Genomic DNA, 27,379 nt, shown 5'->3' on the forward strand with positions numbered 1-27,379 from the left:
TTTAAGATTTGAACCCAGACTTCAGTGGTACTGGTACTTTCTATGCTGTGGGTCCCTGAATTTACTAGATGAGCCACAGCTCCTTTCTGTACTCTGTTCAAACACTGGTTGTTATACAGGACACACACAGTAAAAAACCATCACATTTAAGTGTAAAATCACACATCAGTCTGGAGGGGGGGAGATTGTACTCACCGTCCTTTTGATGGCGTGGCCCTGACACGCGCCGCACGCAGCGGTGTCCGGCCGGAATCTTCTGATGTAGTGGTCCCGACACACGCCGCACGCCGCTGCCATGCTGCCGGAATCTTCTGCTGGATGGAGTGGCCGCGACACGCGCCGCACGCAGCGGTGTCCGCCAACTCAGGAGAGCTCAGTGTCTCCCTCAGCCGGGGCCCATCCCTAGCCGCACGCAGCTGCGATGGGACCCCGCCGGCAGCTCCCACGGTGCAGACTGGCAGTGGCAGAGCTGCCAGTCTGTGAGTGTGTGTAAGAAAAATAAAATAATAAAGAAAAAAGAAGAAAATTCTTCAGCTAAACCCAAGTGAACCAGCTACCTCGGGCACTAAACTAAGACTGGCTTGGAGGGGAGATAGTAGGGGAGGAGCTAGCCACAGTGTGAGAATTTTTAAAGTGCCAGCTACCAATACCACCTACTATCTCCCCATTGTAACTACACTCCAGTGGCCCCTAGTGGATGAAGGAGAAATTTAGAAAATAAAAATAAAGTCGCATTAGAGACCAATTCCCAGCACTCACGGAATATACACTGTTGCCAGCTCTCCCCATACTGGTCTGCTATATTATAGTGCAACTTGCTCGAAAGTGGTGGAAAATCTCGTTAAGCCTGGGAGCCAGGAAACATACTAAGTGCTGAGCACTTCAGAAACAATATACACATTGCACCTGGCCGCCTTTATGCCAACTGATATTTCACACCGCAGGTAACTGGTTTTCAGTGCGTGTCCAGCGACTATACCCCAGACCGGCAGGATTTTACCCCAGTGTCTACACCTGCACCTCTGAAGCTGTGCAGGAACAGCTGCAATGCACAGCAATATTCATTCCGGTTCTCAGGCAGCCCCCAGACAACGGGGGGCACTCACTCTTCCTCCCAGCACAGCAAACCTGCGTCTGGCGTCCTCCCAGTCAATTGTGCAGCAACCGCGGCTTCAGGACCCTTCACAGTGCCACAGCCTCTGGTGTACGGCACCAGCCGTCGCTCCTAGCGCGCATTACTTCCGGCGTCTCCCGCCTCTCAGATCGTCCATCCCGCTCTCCTGACAGAGGCCACAGGATGCTAGGACGTCCAGGGGATTCAGCGCCAGTGAGCAGCCCCCTGCAAGGCTCCAGCAGCACAGCGGTAAGGGCTGATTGATTTAGTATGGTTGCGGGCTATTAACATTCCATGCAGGTAAAAGTCACAATTTTGGTCCTTGGCTGGTCTACTATGCTGCGCACTGCGTTTTTTTTTGTCTTGTAATCTCTAGAGACTGTTGTGCCTAGTCGTAGGAGATCAACATTTTCTGAGAAACTCAAAATACCTAGTTTGGCACCAACAATCACTCCACGTACAAAGCCACTTAGGGGGTAATTCAGACCTGATTGGAGCAGCAAATTTGTTAGCAGGTGGGTAAAACCATGTGCACTGCAGGTGTGGCAGATATAACATGTGCAGAGAGAGTTAGATTTTGGTAGTTTATTTTGTTTCTGTGCAGGGTAAATACTGGCTGCTTTATTTTTACACTGCAATTTAGATTTCAGTTTGAACACATTCCACCCAAATCTAACTCTCTCTGCACATGTTATATCTGCCCCCCCCCCCCTCCCTCTGCAGTGCACATGATTTTGCCCAACTGCTAACAAATTTGCTACTACGATCGAGTTTGAATTACCCCCTTAGATCAGATTTCTTCCCCATTCTGGAGTTTGGTTGGAATAACAACTAAATCTCTTGACTATCTCTGTATGCTTTTGTTCATAAAGTTATTGCCACATTAACGACTGATTACATATTACCATTAACGTGCAGGGATGCAGGTGTTTCTAATAAAGGCACCTAAAGGGCCCTACACATTGAGCGATCCGCTGCCGAGCTGCCCGATGGCGGATACGGCCGACGGCCGACCTGGCGGCAGGGGGCTGTGAAGTTTCTTCACTGCCCCCGTCACCATAGAAGTGCAGGCAAATATGGACAAGATCGTCCATATCGGCCTGCATGCATAAGCGACGGGGCACCAGCGATGAACGAGCGCGGGGCCGCGCATTGTTACTCGCTGGTGCCTCCACACCCAAAGATATGAACGGTATCTCGTTCATTAATGAACGAGATCGTTCATATCTTTGAGGATTATCGCCCAGTGTGTAGGGCCTTTTAGTGTAGATCATTGCTAGACTTTACAAGCCATTGCAGTTATACAGGTTGAGTATCCCTTATCCAAAATGCTTGGGACCAGAGGTATTTTGGATATGGGATTTTTCCGTATTTTGGAATAATTGCATACCATAATGAGATATCATGGTGATAGGACCTAAATCTAAGCACAGAATGCATTTATGTATCATATACACCTTATACACACAGCCTGAGGGTAATTTTAGCCAATATTTTTTATAACTTTGTGCATTAAACAAAGTGTGTCTACATTCACACAATTCATTTATGTTTCATATACACCTTATACACACAGCCTGAAGGTCATTTAATACAATATTTTTAATAACTTTGTGTACTAAACAAAGTTTATGTACATTGAGCCATCAAAAAAAGAGGATTTTGGTACTTACCGATAAATCCATTTCTCTGAATCCTCTAGGGGACACTGGAGTCCTATACAGTAGGGGTGTGAAGCCTTGAACCGGAGGTGTGGCACAATCTAAAATTAGCATTGTCTGCACAGCCGGCTCCTCCCCCTTCACATCCCTCCTCCCTCAGTTTGAAAAATTTGACTGAGAGAATAGGATATGACACTATAGCACATGGCGAGGAACCGAACCGTACAACATATCAAACAGCGGCCAAGAACTCAACCGAAAAAAAGGAACGCTGTTTATACGAACTGTTTTAAAACAAGAACTTAGAACACAGCAGGTTGACAGCACCGAGGCGGGCGTCCAGTGTCCCCTAGAGGATTCAGAGAAATGGATTTATCGGTAAGTACCAAAATCCTCTTTTCTCTTTCATCCACTAGGGGACACTGGAGTCCTATACAGTAGGGGACGTCCTAAAGTTTACCCCCAGGGTGGGAGTGCTGTCGGTGCCCTGCAAAACTAAACGTCCGAACTTAGATTCTCTGGACGCAAAAGTATCAAACTTGTAAAATTTCGCGAACGTGTGGGCTGAAGACCACGTCGCCGCCCTGCAAAGTTGAGTATGGAAGCACCCCTGGCAGCCGCCCACGAGGCACCCACTGAACGGGTAGTATGAGCACCCGTCTGACCCGGAACCTGTTTACCACAGGAAACATAAGCTTGCCGAATGGTAAGTCTAATCCATCTAGCCAAAGACTGCTTAGATGCTGGCCAACCCTTGTTTGGCCCATCATAAAGGACAAACAAATGGTCCGACTTTCTGAAGGACGACGTAACTTGTACGTATACCCTTAAAGCTCGGACAACATCCAAGGACACGTCCTCATCTGTGAGACCCTGGAAAGATGGAACCACTATTGGCTGGTTTACATGAAACCCCGAAACCACCTTCGGAAGGAAGTCCGCCCTTGTACGGAGTTCCGCCCTATCCTCATGAAAAACTAAGAAAGGACTCTTACAGGATAAGGCTGCCAACTCAGAAACTCGCCTAGCCGAAGCCAAGGCAAGTAATAACGTAACCTTCCAAGAGAGATATTTCAGGTCTGTTCTTGTCAATGGCTCAAAAGTCGGTGACTTCAAATATTCTAACACCAAATTTAAGTCCCATGGTGCCGTGGGAGGACGAAAAGGGGGTTGAATCCTCAGAACCCCCTGTAAAAAGGTTTGAATCTCTGGCAAGGATGCTAACCGCTGTTGAAAAAGGATGGAGAGAGCCGAAATCTGAACCTTCAGAGAGCCCAGTCTGAGGCCTCCCTCTAGACCAGCCTGAAGGAAAAGTAGAAGTCGAGATAAATGGAAGTTCGTTGAATTCCATCCCCGCTGCTGACACCAAGCCATGTACCGTCTCCAAATCCTGTAGTAGTGCCTGGCTGTGACCGTTTTTCTTGCGGCAATCATCGTAGGGATGGCCGTTCGTGGAATCCCTCCGTTTCTTAAGATCCGGGTTTCAATAGCCACGCCGTCAAACGCAGCCTGTTCAGGTCGGGGTGTAGGAATGGTCCCTGAGATAGCAGGTCCTCTCTCTGAGGTAACCTCCAAGGATCTTCCGCAAATAATCCTCTCAGGTCGGAGTACCAACTCCTGCGGGGTCAATCTGGTGCGATTAGAATGGCCCACACTCGTTCCCGCTTTACCCTTTTCAGAACCCTGGGTATGAGTGGGAATGGTGGAAATATGTAAACCATCCTGTAACACCAAGGGAGTGTTAATGCGTCCACTCCTTCTGCTGCTGGATCTCGCGTCCTTGACACATATCTGGGCAGCTGATGGTTTTGCCGAGACGCCATTAGGTCCACCTGAGGTAGACCCCATCTTCTCACAATCATGTTGAAAATCTGTGGGTGAAGGCACCACTCTCCCGGGTGCATGTCCTGACGACTGAGGTAATCTGCTTTCCAGTTCTCCACACCTGGAATGACCACTGCCGAGAGAATTATGTCTCTTTTTTCCGCCCACAACAAGATCTTTGTGGCTTCCTTTAACGCCATCCTGCTCTTTGTTCCTCCTTGCCGGTTTATGTAAGCCGTCGTCGTGACATTGTCTGACTGAATCCTGATGTGTTGATTCACGACCAGGTCTTCTGCTAAGAGAAGTGCATTGTAAACTGCCCTTAGTTCGAGGATATTTATGGGTAGTTTGCTCTCCTGTAGGGTCCACCGTCCTTGAAACTGATGGTCGTTTAGGATGGCTCCCCAACCTCTGAGACTGGCATCCGTCGTCAGGATCCTCCAATCCCAAATGCCGCATTTTTTTTCGGCTGCAAGGTTCTTGTGTAACGACCACCATATCAGGGAGACCCGTACCTGTGGGTGAAGTCGGATTCTCCGATGTAGAAGCCAGTGCGAGCCTGCTCCCTGAGTAATAAGGTTCATTTGGAATGGTCGTGAATGAAGTCTGCCGTACTGGAGAGCTTCGAACGACGCCACCATCTTCCCGAGAAGTTGCACACAGAGGTGCAGAGAAACGGTTTGCGTCCTCAGTACCTGAGCCACTAATCTCTGTAGGTCCTGGATCTTGTTCTCTGGCAGGAACACCCGTAATAGGACCGTGTCCAAGATGAGACCGAGGAATTGAATCCGTTGAGTCGGTATGAGGTTGGACTTTTGGAAATTGATAATCCATCCATGTTGAATTAGGAATTGATGGGATGTCTGAACATCCTTGAGCAGTCGATTCTGAGATGGAGCCTTTATCAATAAATCGTCCAGATAAGGTATAATCGTGACCCCCAACAGTCTCAGTCCTGCAACCATGATCGCCATGATCTTTGTGAAAATTCGTGGGGCTGATGCTAGGCCGAACGGCAATGCCCGGTATTGGTAGTGATCCGCCACCAATGCGAACCTTAAGTAAGCCTGGTAAGGACTCCAGATTGGAATATGCAGATATGCATCCTTTATGTCCATGGATACCATGAACTCGCCCTGTTCTAAGCCTGCAATGACTGATTGGATTGATTCCATCTTGAATCTGTAGACTCTTAAAAACTGGTTGAAAACTTTTAAATTGAGTATTGGTCTGACCGTCCCGTCTGGCTTTGGCACGACAAAAAGACTGGAATAGAACCCCGTTCCTCTCTGAGAAGCGGGAACCGGAATAATGACCTCTGCTTGTAGCAATTTGAGAATTGCTGCCCGTAGTGCCCTTGCCTTCTGAGGGCAGCGAGGCAATCCTGTTGTAAAAAACTGACTGTGAGGCCTATGTTGAAATTCCAGTGTGTATCCCTGAGATATCAAGTTGCTCACCCAAAGTTCTGGTGAGGTTTTGGCCCAGATGTCCTGAAAACCTTCCAGTCGGCCGCCCACCAAAGGGGACCCCAGGTGAGCTGGGAGGCCGTCTTGCCACGGTCTTGTCAGCGGGTTTATCCTGCTTTCTGGTTGTTGCTTGTGAGCGGCCTCTACCTCTGCCCCCACGTGCTTGTGTACCGAAACCCCTTCCTCTGGCTCGAAAGGACTGAGATCTAAATGAAGTAAATGCTGGTCCCGAATAACCTCTCCTAGTTTGTGGAGCGGTTCTCGTATACGGAGTAGGCAGAAAAGTGGACTTCCCCGCTGTAGCCTGCGAAATCCACTTGTCTAATTCTGGTCCGAACAGCATTTCACCCCCAAAGGGGATGGATTCTACCGCCTTCTTGGTCTCAGAGTCTCCCTGCCATTCTCTGAGCCATAAAATCCTTCTAGCCGATATGGCCGATGCAGATATGCGCGATGCTATTCTGCTAATATCCTTAGAAGCTTGACACAAGTACGATGCAGATTCTCGAATGTGTTCTGCCAGTTGGGTAATCTCTTCTAAGCTATTTTCCTCCTCAATAGCTTGTACAATACGCCCGGACCATGCACCCATGGCCTTGTTGACCCAAGCACAGATGATCGCAGGTCTCTGCGCTGCACCAGCTGCAACAAAAATTGACTTTAACGCAGTATCAACTTTACGGTCTGACGCATCCTTTAAAGTAGTTACGTTAGGAATTGGTAAAATTGTCTTTTTTGACAACCTTCCTAGGGAAGCATCCACTACCGGCGGAGTCTCCCACTTGTCCATTACACCCTTAGGTAGGGGATAAGTTACTTGAAACCGTTTCGGAAATTGAAACCGTTTGTCAGGTTGTTTCCAAGCCTCCTCTATCTGAGATTGGAGGGATTTAGGAATAGGAAACACTGCTGAACGCGGCTTCTGGGATTCGAACAAATCTAAATCCTCCGGCTCCCGTATTTGCTTGTCCTTAAAACTTAGGATCTCTTTTACCGCGTCAATTAAGGAGTCTAGACCTGAGATTGCCGAGTCCTCCTCTGGAAAGTCGGCGTCTAGGTTAGTTTCAATTAACTCACCTTCCTCCGTATCAGGAAGAAAACCCTCTTCCTCCTCTGATTCTTGTATCATAGGGAGAGTTCTTTTAACCGCTTTGCGCACACTCGTTTCTGCGGGTGCGGGCGGCGTTAACCCGATGAGAAATTCCTCCATCGTCTTTGAGAATCCCGCAGCCCATTCTGATTGTTGCTTGCGCGACTCAGCCATCTCCATGGAGATTCTATTAGCAAGGTTGTCTTCCCATACCTTGGCCAGAGCACTGCTCCCAGGTGGAGCGTCCTTGTTTAAGCAGGAGTCGCACACCCCGGAGCTGCCAACCCGCGTGCTCTTCTTGTTACATTTCGTACAAACAAGACAGGTCATGGAGGTCTTGGCTGCCTTAGACATGTTGTTTTGAAAACCCTGTACCAGGGTAGCCCGCCGCGCTTTCACCCTTTAAACTAGGAAGAGAAAGACTGGGAGATGATGGAAGCGAAGGTATTGGATCCGGCTGGAATTACCTGTCCTTTTCGTATATAAAAGGAGCAGGTCAATAACTTTACTTTAATTAACAATAATAAAAAATTAAAGAAAAAAAAAAATTAAAACACCAGCCGACTCGCAATTCTCACACCCCAACTGTAATCAGCTACGATGTTAGAGTTGGTATTCGCTTGCTTCCGTGTATTTTCTGCAGGATCTTTGAAACAGAAGTCCCTTGAAAATATAAATTGTAAAGTTGATTACTTTTCAGGAGATCCTCATCTGTATATATATTATCCACCAGCAGAGGGAGCAGTTACCTAACGATCTCCCTGCTATCTTATACTATGCACTATGCAGGCAGTGCAGCAGGGGGAGCTAATTCTTTCTTAAACAACTTCCCCTATGTATCTACTGGGGTGAGGGGAGGACCCACCCATTACCTCAGCCTGGCGCCATAATCATTAAACATGGCCCTCACTGATGTCTTGCAAGACTTTTGAAAATATATGCTGCTGTCAAGGAATCCTAGCCATTAGGCTATATGAGTTCCACTTGCTGCCGCCTCGGATGAACTTTTATACTAGCCCCCTTCCGCTGGCCGGCGCGCGCCGAGTCCACTCTCTGGCGCTCTGTGCGGACACTATTTTGGCGCGCTCCGGACCCGCTGGCCGGCGCGCGCCTGGACAGCTTCCCGCAGCGGCGCCTGAGCTCCACTTCGGCTGTCAGCTCTCTCGCTGTGCAGCGCGCCGCTCTGCCGTCCCTCCCTGCTCACAGGGAGGAAAGTCCAAGTCCCGCGCCGCACTCTGCACCCGCCGCTGTAACTGCAATGTGAGGGGCTATATATACCGGAGGCAGCATTACATTGAGCTATTACAGGGGGCAGCTCTTGTACAGTGATATATTACAGGAGGCAGCATACAACAGAGATCAATTACAGGATCTCAGTGATATTTTAGTTTTTTTTTTTTTTTTTAGTTTTTTTAAGGAAGGTCTCTCCCTGCTCACTATAAAAATAAATAAAAATAAATAAAAATACATGAAGGACCCTAACTCTTCCTTCTACCAGTACTCACTGTTAGAAGTCTTGGAGGATCTCCTGTGGAGAGAGGCAGGTCCCTTCAATAGGGATCGTTGTCTCTCTGATATTAGGCAGCCTTGTCCCCCTTTTATTAGGGTTACGCAGCCCCTTTTAGTATCTTTTGTCAGGAGCTCAGTGCTCCCACGTGCTTCACCTCAAGCACAATTTTTCAAACTGGGGGAGGAGGGATGTGAAGGGGGAGGAGCCAGCTGTGCAGACAATGCTAATTTTTAGATTGTGCCACACCTCCGGTTCAAGGCTTCACACCCCTACTGTATAGGACTCCAGTGTCCCCTAGTGGATGAAAGAGAAACAAAGGTTTCACTATCTCACTCTCACTCAAAATAGTCCGTATTTCGGAATATTCCGTATTTCGGAATATTTGGATATGGGATACTCAACCTGTATTTAATAATTGGCTACTTTAGAATTATTACCAGATATTGACTGCAATATAAATTAATGGATTGATGGAGATTGATATAACAGTATGCTCAGTCATTAGTGTTATATCAAATGGTCTGCGTAAACACTGCACCATCAAGAACTAATAAATGTAAAGAATCTACCTCATTTTACTGTGACCTGGACATATATTCCTGCATTTATATATGCAGGAATGTGGAGGATAGGTCAATTTATGAGATATCATTTCTCACAGAATATCCATTAGAGTAATTAGATGCACCATTGACAATGAAAAATAGACCCATATAATACTTTTATTATTGACACTTTTTTTCACATATATTTGGTTTTAATATTTAGCTAGTTTAAAAAAATAAAATAAAAATGCCTGGCAGTGAAAAATCTAATTATTCTAGTTGGAAATAATGTAGTTTGTCTTGTAATCAATTCTAAAACCACAGTCTGTTTTACCTTTTTCGGGATTATTAAAATTAACATGTGGAGTTGTCTGTGTTACATTTCCTTCCATAATTTATACTTTTTCCTTTCCTTGTGAATGTATACCATTGTGCTGCAGTCACAAAGCCTCAAAAAATAATCTCTGTAAAGGGCCATATGAGACTATGATATAGTTGATGGGTTTACTTCGCAGAGATTTGTTACTATACTAGTCTGGATAGACCCATGTGTATTGATGGGTACAGGTGTGTCATTTCTTCTTGCTGGGTTTCGCTGCCAAGTCTAAGCCGCTCACATACTTCCGGGGGATCTTAAAATATTCTGCAAAACAAATTGTAATTTTGAGGACATAACCATCTTAAGAACACCAACATTATCAAGATGACAACATTCTACTTGCCATGATTTTTACTTTTTTATTTTAATGCAGCAAGTACAATCCTTTATTTTATTCTAAGATTATTTTTTTTTAAGGAATACCACTTACTGGCCTCATTTTCTAATTCATAGATCATGTATTTTTATTATTAGAGGTCCATGAATTATAAGCCGTTGTTTAACTATATAAGCACAAATTAACATGCAGATTTATTTCAGCTATATACTGTGTCTGTTGTTTTCTTCATCAAACTGACAATTACCAAAGATGACAATGAATGCCTTTAATAATGCAACTATCAAGTGACAAATAAATCCTGTTGACATTGACCTGTGTGTGGATCACAAATTTCATGGGTTCTTTGCGATCCATTCATTCACTCAGTCTGCCAAATAACACAATTTGTCAAATGTGAAAACTACACCAGTATCACTTAAATGGCTGAACAACAAGGAAATGTGATTTCCTGGTCTTTCCTTCATAAACTGCCAACGCCAAAATAAATGTTGAATATAGGTGAAACAATGACAAAATAAAACATATGGAATAAATAACTAGCATGTCACATATGGTTTGTGAAGTACTACAGAATTAGTATGGAAGAGTGTAGTGAAAACAAAATAAATAATGGCTCCAATAGATCAACAGCCTGAGAATTGCAGCAAGTGGCAAGATTTTGGCAATTTAGCCACAAAATGTAAAGTGGTCATGTTTTTATTTTGGTATCTGTACAGCTAGTCAACAACAACAACAACAACAACACCACAGTAGAGCAGTAGAGGTATGACAGAGACACGGGGCTACAAGGACTAGACATTCGCAGGATAATACATTTGGCAGTGACATTATACATACAGTATCTGCAAGCAGGCAAAGGAAACTACTGCAGATGCAAGATTCCTAGCCACAATAAACTTGTATATACAATAAAGGAAAGCTGCTTATAAAATAACACAGGAATGCTTCTGAGGAGACAGGACAGACCTTATGAAATTATGTAGATATACAGCATATTTATACATACACACTGTCCAGAAAACATAATCCTTATGGTCACAGTGAACATTATTTGCATTATAATTACCTATCAGCAATTTGCCAGTCTGTGACACCTGGTTGCCCTGAATTTGCACCTGAACTCGGTCCTTCGTTCCAGGGAGGACTATAAGGGTGGCGCTGGCCTGAACTCTTTGTTGCAATAAACTGGCAACCAAAGTAGGATCTAGGCCATACAGCTCCAGGTTCTTAATCATAGTGATCTGCAATGTATACAAGACACTCAGCAAGTCTACTTCCACATATAGAAATAAGTTACAATATAATGGAGATAATGATCTAACTATGAAGCAAACTTATTTCACAGAATGTCACAACATGTCAAATGCTACATTGTTAAGCAGGGCACACACTCAAGCGAAGTGTACCCAGCTGATATGTTGAGCCAACATATCGGAACCTTGGTACACGCCGAGTGATGTTAATGAAAGATGGAACGAATCATGTTCCATCCTTCATAAGCATGCTACAGGACGCTAGTGATATCGTCAAGTTTGATATGCAGCACATCAAACCTGACTTATGTTGCTAGCGACCGTGGGCACCTGCATATCGGGCATATACACTGCCCAATATGCAAGTGCCCACAGTCACTAGCGGTGTCATATTGCCATTGTGAGCGATAAGTCGTTGGATCAGACGACATACTGCTCAGTGTGTACCCAGTTTAGCTAGGAACAGTTTGATAATCATCTATATTTGGGCTAAATTTCACAAAAGTGTATGTATGGAAACAGCCTGGACTACCAGGAATAGTGGGAAAGTTACTTTTTGCATGCTGCTTGGGGACAGAAGACAGATAGCCACCTTTTTGTTTGATGCCCTTTGTGCCACACTGATATCAATGGGCTCAATATATCCCTTTCGAATTACTGGGGAGCAGCCAGGGAAAGTCACTTGGTATGAATGTTGCATTCTCTCCAAACACCTGGGACAACAGCCAAAGAGAAGAAAGTCACACAGCAGATAGGTGGTACAGTGTGCGGTCTGTATAATGCACTTGAAAGTTAGGAAATAAAAGAAAAGCCTTCCAGATATTTTATTTCATGCTAAATGTGAAACACAAAAAGGTACAAGTGGCCACTTGTTTACTCTTGGTAAATTATGAGTGGGTGTGGATTATTAGATCTACACTAAAAAGGTCTACAGTCAGTCAATAGGTCTATCACTAATGGTAGCCTTTCAAAAGGTCAACAGGATCAAAAGGTCGACATGGAAATGGTTGACACAAAAACGGTAGACCATTTATTGGGGGTTTTTTTGGGGTGTGTTGTCACTTTTCTGCCACAAACAATCCCCATTAGTGTACTGCTTCGCTCGCCATGCTTTGGGCACAGGTTACTATTCCCAATCATCATCACCAACATGGATGGTAAAGTATGAAAAAGTTGAAAAAAATAAATAAAAAGTGTATCGACCATGTGCAAGTCGACTATTGTCATGTCAACTTTTTGACCCTGTTGACCATTAGTGGTCGACCTATTGACTGTAGACCTTTTTAGTGTATATCTATAGACTGGATACCATTACGAGTGAGGATCTTGCAGACATTAGATTGCAGGGGGTAAATTTACTAAGGTATGAGTTATTTTTTAGATCTGGTGATATTGCTTATAGCAACCAATCAGATTCTACTTAACATTTATCTAGCTGTTTCTAGAAGATAATAGATAGAATCTGATTGGTTGCTATGGGCAACATCACCAATTCTAAAAAAACTCCCAGCTTAGTAAATTTATCCCCAGGGCTCTTGCATTTAACACGCCGTAAGAAAACTATTTACTGGAAAAAGCATGTCTCTGTGCCCTAAGAAGCTGTAGCTTCTGCTGTGCTACAGATAGCTGTGGCCATGACACAGAAGTGGGCTGCGTTATGGTCATTTCAGGCCAGAACAATCAGCAGTATTAACACATTGCCAAATAATTCTGGGTGTTAAAAATGGTGAGAGTTTAGATATATCCTGAAATGAGGAGATGGGATCTGGGGAATGAACAAAAAATGGGAGGATACATATAAATGCATCCTGCACTAAACTTCATTAGCTGTACATGACAGGGCAAGTATTACTTTAGTGTTACTACGCTGGTGTGCCAAAGAGTATTGTGTGAGCAGGGGGTCAATTCTAAGTCGCTATAGATACAGTATATACAGGTTGAGTTTCCCATATCCAAATATTCCGAAATACAGAATATTTCGAAATACAGAATTTTTTGAGTCAGACAGATATTGGAATCTTTGTTTTCTGATGGCTCAATGTACACAAACTTTGTTTAATACACAAAGTTATAAAAAATATTGTATTAAATAACCTTCAGGCTGTGTGTGTAAGGTGTATATGTAACATAAATGCATTCTGTTGTTAGACTTGGGCCCCATCGCCCTGATATACTTATTATGGTATGTAATTATTCCAAAATACGGAAAAATCCCATATCCAAAGTACTTCTGGTCCTGAGCATTTTGGATATGGGATACTCAACCTGCTTAATAAACTATTTAATTGGGAGGCTACATACTAACATCCTGAGAGTGCCATTTGATTGTGGGTGAACCCAGTGATTTCCCACTAACAACCATTACTAATACAGGTTGAGTCTCCCTTATCCAAAATGTTTGGGACCAGAGGTATTTTGGATATGGGATTTTTCCGTATTTTGGAATAATTGCATACCATAATGAGATATCATGGTGATGGGACCTAAATCTAAGCACAGAATGCATTTATGTTACATATACACCTTATACACACAGCCTGAAGGTCATTTTAGCCAATATTTTTTATAACTTTGTGCATTAAACAAAGTGTGTCTACATTCACACAATTCATTTATGTTTCATATACACAATATACACACAGCCTGAAGGTCATTTAATACAATATTTTTAATAACTTTGTGTATTAAACAAAGTTTGTGTACATTGAGCCATCAAAAAACAAAGGTTTCACTATATCAGTCTCACACAAAAAAGTCCGTATTTCGGAATATTCCGTATTTCGGAATATTTGGATATGGGATACTCAACCTGTATACATCTATTAACCAGCAAGTGTCTATAGTTTAGACTGATCTTATAAGAAGACCTTTTCTAAAGGAAACTGTATACTCTAACATTTCATTTGACATAGCTGTGATATTGTTTTATTTTTCCAAGTAATTACAGACAACGAAATACCTCATACAACTGTATGGCAATTTCCTAGTATATCTAATAAAAATAACAATACAGACTGCAGCTGTTTTAGTTACAGTACATAGTTTTTGAGGTTGAAAAAAAAAGACATCCGTCCATTGAGTTCACCCTATTTGTGTTCTCCTACTCTGTATTATTTTCAGCATTAATTTTATCTGTTGATGAAGTCGGCCGTTGTGTTGTATTCCCTCATTTTATTATAACTATGGTACGTGATCTATCCACCATAACCCTGTCTATCATTATCCATTAGGAATTTATCTAGGCCATTCTTAAAAGTATAGACCGAGTCTGCCATTACTGCTTTCTCAGGCAGGGAATTCCAAACTCGTATTGTTCTTACAATACGAGTTTGGACATCATTAGCCCTGCCCTTGTATCAACCAACACAGACCATTTTTACAAAGCAAGTTTAAAAACCTGTCAATCAGTGTTTCTGCTCATTTACACAAAGCCTCCTTCCAAACATGGTACGCATTGCAGTAGAGTGAGGGACATATTTAGCATGACAGTTATATATATGTTATTCATCTCAGAAAAACACAGTATTTTACATAACGTATCAGATAACAGGATTTCTGTACCTAATGTTAAATCCTTTCTCCAATTTCATAGTAGGAACTGAATAATCTGGGGTAAAGAAGGTGGCATGAGCAGATTGGGCACTATAAACTGGACTGCTATGCTATCACATTGGCTCCTCCCCTCTCTATCCTAGATAACCATCCAGGAAATGAGTTTTAAAGTAACAAAGGTCAAAGAACTGATATAGAGTATAATGGGAGGGAAGGAGAACCACGGTCTAATAACACAACAAAGACAAATAATAAGGAGAAAAAAAAATAACTATGAGAATGCAATAGGACAAAAAAGGAGCATGAGGGAGGGTATCCAGTGTCTTCCATGGTACTGGAGAAAAGGATTTAATGTCAAGTACAAAAATACTGTTTTGTCCTCCATCCATGGGGAATACCGGAGACGTCCCAAAACTGTCATCCAAAAGAGGCATCCTGAAAACCAGGTGGTTATTTTGCCAAGATGATAGGCAAAGGCATCATGCCTCGCCACCCATGAAGCTCCAGTAACTTTAACGGAATGGGCTCCCACAATTTCAGGTACAGATGCGGCTGACCCAATTTATACCTGGTAGATTGCAGCCATTAAGGGAGGATTGCTTAGAGACTGACCAGTCCTTGTTTGTATAAATTATTTTAAACAAAGAGGCTCTGCGACGCAGCTCCTTGATTCTGTGATCATCCATCTTAAGAGCCCTAACTACATCTAAAAACAGAAGACAGCCCTCTTCATCTAGTTGGACATCATGTGGAAATACTGCAACCATCATTTCTTGATTCATATAGAAACGAGAAACTACTTTTGGCTGAAATGAGGATTTAATCCTCAATAGAGCATAATGCACCTGGAAGACTAAAAGAGAGAGGTACCAGTTTTGAAAACCCTTCCTGCCAAAGAAATGGGGAGGAGAAAAACATGTCCACCAACACCAAAGGTTCAAAAAGTGGTTGTGGTAAAGTATTAAGGACTAAATATAAGTCCCGTTTGACCACCGGGGAAACAAACGGGGCTGTGTATGGAACATCCCTTATAGAAACGTGTGGCGGTTGCAAGTAAAATAACCAGCGACTATGATATGTAGTATTTGTCTCGGTGCGCCATTTACTGGATTGACATGTATACTGCACCTTCATGAGTCAAGATAAGATACCTGACTAGGGATTAATATATTTTTCTGCGAAATAGTTCTTCAGATTTTGTATTACTTGGGGAGCCTGTGCAAATTCCGATAAATGTTTGTCTCCATAGTTCATTTACAGTCCCTAGAAATAGATGTCCACAAAAAATTATTTAATATACATACAGTAATTTTTGAGTTGAAGAGCTAACACACGCTGAGTGTCAAGCGTCTACTTTATTGATCTTCTCCCTGATGTAATTTTTATTTTTCTAGGTGACTACACTATACAATAATGAAAACGCAATTCAAATTCATCCCATAGTTTTTGTGTGATGCCAGAACACAGTCCAAAATAACTAAATGTATAGAAAATAAGATTTTACTCACCGGTAAATCTATTTCTCGTAGTCCGTAGTGGATGCTGGGGACTCCGTAAGGACCATGGGGAATAGACGGGCTCCGCAGGAGACTGGGCACTCTATAAGAAAGATATGGTACTATCTGGTGTGCACTGGCTCCTCCCTCTATGCCCCTCCTCCAGACCTCAGTTAGGATACTGTGCCCGGAAGAGCTGACACAATAAGGAAGGATTTTGAATCCCGGGTAAGACTCATACCAGCCACACCAATCACACCGTATAACTCATGATACTATACCCAGTTAACAGTATGAAATATAACTGAGCCTCTCAACAGATGGCTCAACAATAACCCTTTAGTTAGGCAATAACTATATACAAGTATTGCAGACAATCCGCACTTGGGATGGGCGCCCAGCATCCACTACGGACTACGAGAAATAGATTTACCGGTGAGTAAAATCTTATTTTCTCTAACGTCCTAGTGGATGCTGGGGACTCCGTAAGGACCATGGGGATTATACCAAAGCTCCCAAACGGGCGGGAGAGTGCGGATGACTCTGCAGCACCGAATGAGAGAACTCAAGGTCCTCCTCAGCCAGGGTATCAAATTTGTAGAATTTAGCAAACGTGTTTGCCCCTGACCAAGTTGCAGCTCGGCAAAGTTGTAAAGCCGAGACCCCTCGGGCAGCCGCCCAAGATGAGCCCACTTTCCTCGTGGAATGGGCTTTCACTGATTTAGGATGCGGCAATCCAGCCGCAGAATGCGCCAGCTGAATTGTGCTACAAATCCAGCGAGCAATAGTCTGCTTAGAAGCAGGAGCACCTATCTTGTTGGGTGCATACAGGACAAAAAGCGAGTCAGTCTTCCTGACTCCAGCCGTCCTGGAAACATAAAGTTTCAAGGCCCTGACTACATCCAGTAACTTGGAATCCTCCAAGTCCCTAGTAGCCGCAGGCACCACAATAGGTTGGTTCAAGTGAAAAGCAGATACCACCTTAGGGAGAAACTGGGGACGAGTCCTCAATTCTGCCCTATCCATATGAAAAATCAGATAAGGGCTTTTACAAGACAAAGCCGCCAATTCTGACACACGCCTGGCCGAAGCCAAGGCCAATAACATGACCACTTTCCACGTGAGATATTTCAGATCCACAGTTTTAAGTGGTTCAAACCAATGTGATTTTAGGAAACTCAACACCACATTGAGATCCCAAGGTGCCACGGGAGGCACAAAAGGGGGCTGAATATGAAGCACTCCCTTTACAAAAGTCTGAACTTCAGGCAGTGAAGCCAGTTCTTTCTGGAAGAAAATCGACAGGGACAAAATCTGGACCTTAATGGAACCCAATTTTAGGCCCATAGTCACTCCCGACTGTAGGAAGTGTAGAAAGCGACCCAGCTGAAATTCCTCTGTTGGGGCCTTCCTGGCCTCACACCACGCAACATATTTTCGCCAAATACGGTGATAATGGTTCGCGGTTACTTCTTTCCTGGCTTTTATCAGCGTAGGAATGACTTCCTCCGGAATGCCCTTTTCCTTTAGGATCCGGAATTCAACCGCCATGCCGTCAAACGCAGCCGCGGTAAGTCTTGGAACAGACAGGGCCCCTGCTGCAGCAGATCCTGTCTGAGCGGTAGAGGCCATGGGTCCTCTGATATAATTTCTTGAAGTTCCGGGTACCAAGCCCTTCTTGGCCAATCCGGAACAGAGTATCGTTCTTACTCCTCGCCTTCTTATTATTCTCAGTACCTTTGGTATGAAAGGCAGAGGAGGGAACACATAAACCGACTGGTACACCCACGGTGTCACTAGAGCGTCCACAGCTATCGCCTGAGGGTCCCTTGACCTGGCGCAATATCTCTTCAGCTTTTTGTTGAGGCGGGACGCCATCATGTCCACCTGTGGCCTTTCCCAACGGTTTACCAACAGTAGGAAGACTTCTGGATGAAGTCCCCACTCTCCCGGGTGTAGGTCGTGTCTGCTGAGGAAGTCTGCTTCCCAGTTGTCCACTCCCGGAATAAACACTGCTGATAGTGCTAGTACGTGATTTTCCGCCCATCGGAGAATCCTTGTGGCTTCTTCCATTGCCATCCTGCTTCTTGTGCCGCCCTGTCGGTTCACATGGGCGACTGCCGTGATGTTGTCTGACTGGATCAGTACCGGCTGGTTTTGAAGCAGGGGTCTTGCCTGACTTAGGGCATTGTAAATGGCCCTCAGTTCCAGAATATTTATGTGTAGGGAAGTCTCCTGACTTGACCATAGTCCTTGGAAGTTTCTTCCCTGTGTGACTGCTCCCCAGCCTCGAAGGCTGGCATCCGTGGTCACCAGGACCCAGTCCTGTATGCCGAATCTGCGGCCCTCTAGAAGATGAGCACTCTGCAGCCACCACAGTAGACACACCCTGGTCCTTGGAGACAGGGTTATCAGTTGATGCATCTGAAGATGCGATCCCGACCACTTGTCCAAGAGGTCCCACTGGAAGGTCCTCGCATGGAACCTGCAGAATGGAATTGCTTCGTATGAAGCCACCATTTTTCCCAGGTCTCGTGTGCAGCGATGCACCGATACCCATTTTGGTTTTAGGAGGTCTCTGACTAGAGATGACAGCTCCTTGGCTTTCTCCTGCGGGAGAAACACTTTTTTCAGTTCTGTGTCCAAAATCATCCCCAGGAACAGTAAGCGAGTGGAAGGAACCAGTTGTGACTTTGGAATGTTCAGAATCCAGCCATGCTGTTGTAGCACTTCCCGAGATAGTGCTACTCCGACCAGTAACTGCTCCCTGGACCTCGCCTTTATAAGGAGATCGTCCAAGTACGGGATAATTAAAACTCCCTTTTTTCGAAGGAGTATCATCATTTCTGCCATTACTTTGGTAAACACCCTCGGTGCCTTGGACAGTCCAAACGGTAGTGTCTGGAATTGGTAATGGCAATCCTGTACCACAAATCTGAGGTACTCCTGGTGAGGAAGGTAAATAGGGACATGCAGGTAAGCATCCTTGATGTCCAGGGATACCATGTAATCCCCCTCGTCCAGGCTTGCAATAACCGCCCTGAGCCATTCCTTCTTGAACTTGAATTTTGTTATGTAAGTGTTCAAGGATTTAAAATTTAAAATGGGTCTCACCGAACCGTCTGGTTTCGGTACCACAAATAGTGTGGAATAGTAGCCCCGGCCTTGTTGAAGTAGGGGTACCTTGACTATCACCTGCTGGGAATACAGCTTGTGAATGGCCTCTAGCACAGCCTCCCTGCCCGATGGAGTCGTCGGTAAGGCTGATTTGAGGAAACGGCGGGGGGGAGGCGCCTCGAATTCCAGCTTGTACCCCTGAGATACTACTTGAAGGATCCAGGGATCCACCCGTGAGCGAGCCCACTGATCGCTGAAATTCTTGAGGCGGCCCCCCACCGTACCTGGCTCCGCCTGTGGAGCCCCACCGTCATGCGGCGGATTTGGAAGAAGCGGGGGAGGACTTTTGGTCCTGGGAACCTGCTGTGTGTTGCAGCTTTTTCCCCCTTCCTCTGCCTCTAGACAGAAAGGACCCGCCTTTTCCCCGCCTGTTTTTCTGGGGTCGAAAGGACTGTACTTGGTAATACGGTGCTTTCTTAGGCTGTGAGGGGACATGGGGCAAAAATGCAGACTTCCCAGCTGTTGCTGTGGAAACAAGGTCTGAGAGACCGTCCCCGAATAACTCCTCACCCTTATAAGGCAAAACTTCCATGTGCCTTTTAGAATCTGCATCTCCTGTCCACTGCCGAGTCCATAAGCCTCTCCTAGCAGAAATGGACAAAGCACTTATTCTAGATGCCAGCCGGCAGATCTCCCTCTGTGCATCTCTCATGTATAAGACTGAGTCTTTTATATGCTCTATGGTTAGCAATATAGTGTCTCTGTCTAGGGTGTCAATATTTTCCGACAGGGAATCTGACCAAGCAGCAGCAGCACTGCACATCCAGGCTGAAGCAATAGCTGGTCTCAGTATAACACCAGTGTGTGTGTATATAGATTTTAGGATAGCCTCCTGCTTTCTATCAGCAGGTTCCTTTAGGGCGGCCGTATCCGGAGACGGTAGTGCCACCTTTTTAGACAAACGTGTGAGCGCTTTATCCACCCTAGGGGGAGTTTCCCAACATGACCTATCCTCTGGCGAGAAAGGGAACGCCATTAGTAATTTTTTTTAAATCACCAATTTTTTATCGGGGAAAGCCCACGCTTCTTCACACACCTCATTCAATTCCTCAGATGGGGGAAAAACTATAGGTAGTTTTTTCTCCCCAAACATAATACCCTTTTTTGAGGTACCTGGGTTTATATCAGAAAGGTGTAATACCTCTTTCATTGCCTCAATGATGCCACAAATGGCCCTAGTGGACATTAAATTTGACTCATCGTCGTCGACACTTGCATCAGTATCCGTTTCGACATCTGTGTCTGCCATCTGAGGTAGTGGTCGTTTCAGGGCCCCTGACTGCCTTTGAATCGTCTGGGCAGGCACGAGCTGAGAAGCCGGCTGTCCCGCATTTGGCATGTCGTCAAATTTTTTATGTAAGGAGTCGACACTTGCACGTAATTCCTTCCATAAATCCATCCACTCAGGTGTCTGCCCCGCAGGGGGTGACATCACATTTATAGGCATCTGCTCCGCCTCCACATAAGTCTCCTCATCAAACATGTCGACACAGCCGTACCGACACACCGCACACACACACAGGGAATGCTCTTAAAGGAGACAGGACCCCACAAAAGCCCTTTGGGGAGACAGAGAGAGAGTATGCCAGCACACACCAGAGCGCTATAATAATACAGGGACTAACTGAATTATTACCCTTTATAGCTGCTTATTGTATTAAACTGCGCCCAAATTTAGTGCCCCCCTCTCTTTTTTACCCTTTCTGTAGTGTAGACTGCAGGGGAGAGTCAGGGAGCTTCCTTCCAGTGGAACTGTGAGGGAATAATGGCGCCAGTGTGCTGAGGGAGATGGCTCCGCCCCTTTTTCGGCGGCCTTTTCTCCCGCTTTTTTCTGTATTCTGGCAGGGGTAATTACCACGTATATAGCCTCTGGGGCTATATATTGTGGTTATTTTGCCAGCCAAGGTGATATTATTGCTGCTCAGGGCGCCCCCCCCCCAGCGCCCTGCACCCTCAGTGACCGGAGTGTGAAGTGTGTATGAGGAGCAATGGCGCACAGCTGCAGTGCTGTGCGCTACCTTGGTGAAGACTGAAGTCTTCTGCCGCCGATTTTCCGGACCATCTTCATGCTTCTGGCTCTGTAAGGGGGACGGCGGCGCGGCTCCGGGAACGAACACCAAGGACGAGTCCTGCGGTCGATCCCTCTGGAGCTAATGGTGTCCAGTAGCCTAAGAAGCCCAAGCTAGCTGCAAGCAGGTAGGTTCGCTTCTTCTCCCCTTAGTCCCTCGATGCAGTGAGCCTGTTGCCAGCAGGTCTCACTGTAAAATAAAAAACCTAATTTAAACTTTCTTTCTAGAAGCTCAGGAGAGCTCCTAGTGTGCAACCAGCTCGGGCCGGGCACAGAAATCTAACTGAGGTCTGGAGGAGGGGCATAGAGGGAGGAGCCAGTGCACACCAGATAGTACCAAATCTTTCTTATAGAGTGCCCAGTCTCCTGCGGAGCCCGTCTATTCCCCATGGTCCTTACGGAGTCCCCAGCATCCACTAGGACGTTAGAGAAATATACATTTTTGACGAGAAATACAACTCTAAGGACTGTTTATGAACTATGGAGACCATTTCTTTCTCTAGAAGACATCCATGTGAGAGAAGCCACGGGCAAATTATAGTATGGTAATATAGGGTATTGTGTAACCATTTGTAATGTTAATACTGTAATAGTTTAATTGGTAATAAAATTTAAGTTTTAATACTAACTATTCTGCTCAAGTGTGCCCCATACCAAGCTCTTTTCTCAATCTTTGCATAGTATTTATTATAAAATACACAGAGAAAAAAAAAAAAAACTTTGTTGATATGGCAAGCATGGGAAGTGAATCCAGTAGGTCTGCCCTTTCTCCTTCTATATAGGGATATCTTTTCCCAAACTGTACAAGAGCAACGGGGCTGTTCACAAAGTCCAGCATTATACCACTTGGGACACTAGAGAACGAGCATACAGTAACTATGTTTTATGCATGTGCATACGGAAATGCAATTTTCTATTGGGAAATAGCAAGTTCTGGACTGTACCGTGTCACTAGATCATCCCACTTTAGAAGTAAAATGTCATTTTGCTCCGACTTGTCCAGCAGGCAATCACATATAATAGGGTTTACGGTCACAAAGCTGTAAAGGAAAAATAATAATTCAGTAATACATTTACATGCAGAGTGAAAACTCACTACAAAACGTTATCACAATGCACCATTGAAATATAGAAGGAGACACTTGTTATACAGCTACAGTTGAATAGTGCTGCATTAAGAATGTTGTTATTTATATACTGATATACAATGATGGTGACTAATCCTGCAATGCATGCTCCACCAACTATAAATTCAAACAAAGGTGGATTTAAGTGCCATGAAAATGAAAACGTTGCATTATTCATTTGTTAGCACACAAAATAAATTACTGAACTCATCTGCAATAAAAAAACAAAAAAATCCTCATTAAAAACCTGGCTTTGAGTACTACTAACTGTTACATATTTGTAATATTAAAACTGCATTTGGTGGTCATGCACTAAGATTGCTCGATTTTGGGATGACATTGCTTGTCTTCTATCAGCGGTTTTAAGGTACCTCTGAATGGGATGTCGTCACGATCCCGGCCGCCAGGGGCCCAAGGCCTTTTCCCACTGGTGGGTGTCCAAGACACCCATAGAGTAGGAATAGAACCTGTGGTGAGCGCAACGAGTCACCGACCCCGCAGCGTGGTGACCGCAGTGAGCCCACAAGGGGCTTCATCGCGCTCGCCCCCCCGCCTGCATTCTGGAGGCCGGGATCCCAGCATATGCATGTTGACCGCCGGGATCCGGAACACAACCCCTTAGAATAAATCACCTTGGTCTTTTCTACTTGGCTGCCCAATAGAAAGCCTCAGTAAACATGCAAACATTACAAACTTTCGTTGCACATTTGAAATGAGTCTCGTTGTCTAATAGCTAAGCAATGGAAGAGCATCGACTCACCATCTTGTCAGTAACGTTTGAATAAGGTCTGGCATGTGACAGCCATGGAGAAAGTAGGATTTTTGGTCACTTACCTTTGAACCCTTTTCTCTGAAGCAGGCTGGAGAACACTGGACCATGAGGATTGCAGTTAATGCTTTAAACCCAAGCTCCTCCCCCTGCATCCTCATCATTCCAATACTTCTTTAAAAAAAGAGTCCGGAATGGAATAGCAGTAACCCAGTGAAACTGTTCCAATATTCAACCAAACCAGAAGGGAAAAGAGCGTCAAATACCAAACCCTGCTCAACTGAGCGTGAGGGAAGGAACACAATGTTCCCCGTCTGCTTCAGAGAAAAGGCTGCAATGGTAAATGGCCAATAATCCTCTTTTCTCTTTCAGCAAGGCTGGGGATAACTGGATCATGGGATGTTCAACAGCTGCTGCCAGGGGAGGGAATACTCAGACTGCCTGACCAGAGAACTGTACGCCCAAAGTAGGCGCTGCTGGAAGCCAGAATCTGAAATGTGTGATTGATAAGCACCATTATGTAACGTAAAGGAACAGCAAAGAATCTGTGCAGCGAACAGAAGAAGTCTTGCATTAGACAATTAGCAGAGCTTGGCTACAAATATCCGGAATATTTTGGTGTTGGGAAATTGTCAATTGAGAAGAAACCGGAAAAAAAATAAAAAAATAAAATAAATCACATTTAATGGTTGAAGAGGAAGGCCTAAACAAGTAGCAGCTGGAACATAGGAACTGTACAGAGAACCACTTTGTTGTCCTGAAGACAAGAAAAGGTGTTTAGAAGACCAAATTTCTAACTTGGAACACGCAGAGTCAAGGCAATAGTGAAACGGAAAACAGCTCTGAAGTAACAAATGGAGGATTCGCTGAATGTAAGAACTGAAAATAAATCTGTGCGAGAGCCAATAGGAGCAGATGAAGATTTCATGGTGCCAAAACTGTGAAAAAAGAATTCAGACTTTTGGAAGACAAGCCAAATGCCGCTAAAACAAAAATTCAGAGGGCCAAAATCAGTACCCATACAAAACGAGACTGTAAATAGGATTTTAATTACATACCGGTAAATCCTTTTCTCGTAGTCCGTAGGGGATACTGGGAATCCATTTAGGACCATGGGGTATAGAAGTCAAGAGCCATGGGCACTATAGAAGTTTGATTGTGTGTGCTGGCTCCTCCCTCTATGCCCCTCCTACCAGACTCAGTCTAGGAAACTGTGTCCGAGGAGACGGACAAACTTTGAGAGAAGGATATAGAATAGTAAAGTGGTGAGAATTCGAACCAGCAAAACCAGAACAAGAGGAAAGCTATGCTAGCCAAACTTGCAAACAGGAATAGCAATAGCTGAACCAACAATATTACTGAACCAAGTAACCTATTTCTTTTATGGCTTCCACTATAAAGTTTGCAGAGTCTTGTATATGTTGCAGGAGCAAAACAATTTTCCTCTTGAGGTAAGGTGTCTAACCCCTCAATTAAATTACCTGACCATTTAGCAATGACTCTTGTAATCCACCCACATGCTATAGTGGGTCTCTGAGCCACCCCGGCAGCAGTATACAAAGATCTGAGTGTAGTCTCAATATTGCAATCAGCTGCATCTTTTAGGGAGGCTGCACCAGGGACAGGTAATACAATCTTATGTTAGAGCCTGGAGACGAACGCATCCACTATCGGTGGATTTTCCCATTTTTTCCTATACTCAGGAGGAAAAGGAAAAGATGATGATAACCGCCTAGGAATTTGACATTTCTTATCAGGATTAACCCACGGTTCTTCAAACAGGGTATTTAGTTACTTTGACACAGGAAAAGTGGCTGAGGATTTTTTCTTAATATTAAAGTAAGATTCCTCACTCTACTCTGTCACCTTATCAGGGATATTTAGAACTTCTCTGATAGCATATATGAGAGCCTCTACAGCTTGCGACAGAGTACCCACCCCTACCTCTATGTCCACCTCACCTTCCTCCATTTCTGACCCTTCATTATCAGAGTCAGAACACAGGATATAGACCAAAGTACGTTTTTGCGGACAAATGGTAGAGAACTGAGACGCTGGTCTGGGTACTGAGTCCTTTATCATAAACTCACCCATAGACTGTCTTAAGTATTAAGTAAATCATTCCCCTAATAGAGTCCAGCCATGCTGGTTCTGTCCCACTAGCCTGGGAAGGGATCCTACACTGAGTACACACTAGTGAACCCCCCTGGAGAAGAGGAACACTGTGCCTTACATGAAACACGGTCTTTGCCCGACACACTGCAGTATTGACAGCACACACACAGGAAAAGGTTAAAAGCACAATTAACCGACAAAGAGCCTTCCAGAGAGACACAGAGTATGGAACCAGCATACGGCGCCCTTATCTCTAATGCCAAGCTTAGCCGGGACGCAGACTAAGTACCTAGATTAGTGACTTAGTACACTAGTAAACCGCTCCCCCCTGGTACCGCTGAGGTAAACTGGAGGCTTTCCGGAGGAGCTGCGGGCCCCTGTCAGTCAGCGTCTGTGTCAGCTGCAGTAGCGAAAATGGCGCTGGTGAGCTGCTGGATACGCTCATAGTAAGCTCCGCCCCTTCAATGGTGCGCTGTCTTCCCGCTCTTCTTTATACTGGCTTATGTGTCTGTGTGGATTACATGGAGACATTCCCCTTTTATGGCTGTAGTGCCAGTCTGGGTACGGTGTACACTAGAGTGTACTTAGTCAGGAGACTCAGGCCGCCCCGTGTAGAAGCCGTGCGTCTCTGTACCCTCATGCCGCCATAATGGCCGGCGATCCGCTAACCGGGACGCCGGCTTAGTACCCCCCCCCAAGTCCCACGAAGCAGGCAGACTGGTGCCATCCAGTTCTGCCTGAAAATAACAAGCTTTAAAAATAAATGTAGAAAACTCTTCGGGAGCTTCCAGAGACGTGACCGGCTCCTCCAGGCACATCTTCTAAGCAGAGTCTGGTAGGAGGGGCATAGAGGGAAGAGCCAGCACACACAATCAAACTTCTATAGTGCCCATGGCTCCTAGTGGACCTGTCTATACCCCATGGTACTAAATGGATTCCCAGTATCCCCTGGGACGTAAGAGAAAACAGGTTTCCAAACCCCCTTGAAAGTCAATAAAGACAAAACCAGGGAGGTAATAACCTTTCTGTTCACACCACAAGATACAGTTTCTAGTCTCGGAGATACAAGTGACACTGGTGTTTAGCCTTGCATCACACAGTAGTACAGACTACTGAGAGAGAAAAGCCTTTAGCTTCCGAAACTGGAAAAGCTTTGTTACAAAAGCGAAGCCATTATAGCCAACTGAAAAACTTTAGAGGAAAACAGACCCAGATGTGCGGTCAGTCTACAGCAACTAGGCTTACCATCACCCTCCTGATCCTTGTAAACACCCAAGGCAACCTTGGGCCGGTGGAAACAGATACAATATATAAAAAACTCACAGAACTGTCTAGGCATCCACTGCAAAAAGCCAGCAGATTTCTGGAAAACTGTTTAAATTTTGAAGACGTGTCGAGAAGCCATGACATCCACCTGTGGAAAAACTGTACTTCTGAACGAAGTGTTGGCAGACCTTTGGAGTGAGAACTCACTCCCCCGTGTCTTCCGATTAATTTCCCACTTCCGGCATGAGCACCATTGAGAGCTCCGGAGCCTAAGTTCCTTGGCTGGAAAGGATTTGGGCTGCCTGCGCCAATGCTGCTGCACTCTTAGAGCCAGAGATGTAATGTCACAGTACCTGATGTTAGGAGACTAGTATCCATTATCACTATGACACAATGTGGAGTGACAAGGAGGGTCATTCCGAGTAGATCGCTCGCTAGCAGTTTTTACCAGCCGTGCAAACGCATAGTCGCTGCCCACGGGGGAGTGTACTTTCACTTTGCAGGAGTGCGAATGCCTGTGCAGCAGAGCGCCTGCAAACACATTTTGTGCAAAACAAGACCAGCCCGGTAGTTACTTATCCTGTGCGATGATTGCTGCGACGAGTGACACGGTAATGACGTCAGATA

At 44.9% G+C, this 27,379-nt stretch overlaps 1 protein-coding gene across 1 annotated transcript in view; it reads right to left on the reverse strand.

Annotated features, from left to right (window-relative positions):
• Positions 1–9,369: 9,369 nt before the first annotated feature.
• Positions 9,370–27,379, reverse strand: part of EIF2D (eukaryotic translation initiation factor 2D) — a 118,678-nt gene continuing 100,668 nt past the window's right edge. Inside the window, exons 12-15 of the mRNA XM_063955170.1 lie at positions 22,420–22,515; positions 11,775–11,895; positions 10,996–11,170; positions 9,370–9,853 (exon numbers count right to left, since the gene is read on the reverse strand). Of these exons, the coding sequence (XP_063811240.1) occupies positions 9,783–9,853; positions 10,996–11,170; positions 11,775–11,895; positions 22,420–22,515 (463 nt within the window). The 3' untranslated portion in view covers positions 9,370–9,782. The remainder of the gene's footprint in view (positions 9,854–10,995; positions 11,171–11,774; positions 11,896–22,419; positions 22,516–27,379) is intronic.

The sequence above is a fragment of the Pseudophryne corroboree genome, chromosome 2, assembly GCF_028390025.1.
Source record: "Pseudophryne corroboree isolate aPseCor3 chromosome 2, aPseCor3.hap2, whole genome shotgun sequence".
In the NCBI taxonomy this organism is placed as follows: Eukaryota; Metazoa; Chordata; class Amphibia; order Anura; family Myobatrachidae; genus Pseudophryne; species Pseudophryne corroboree.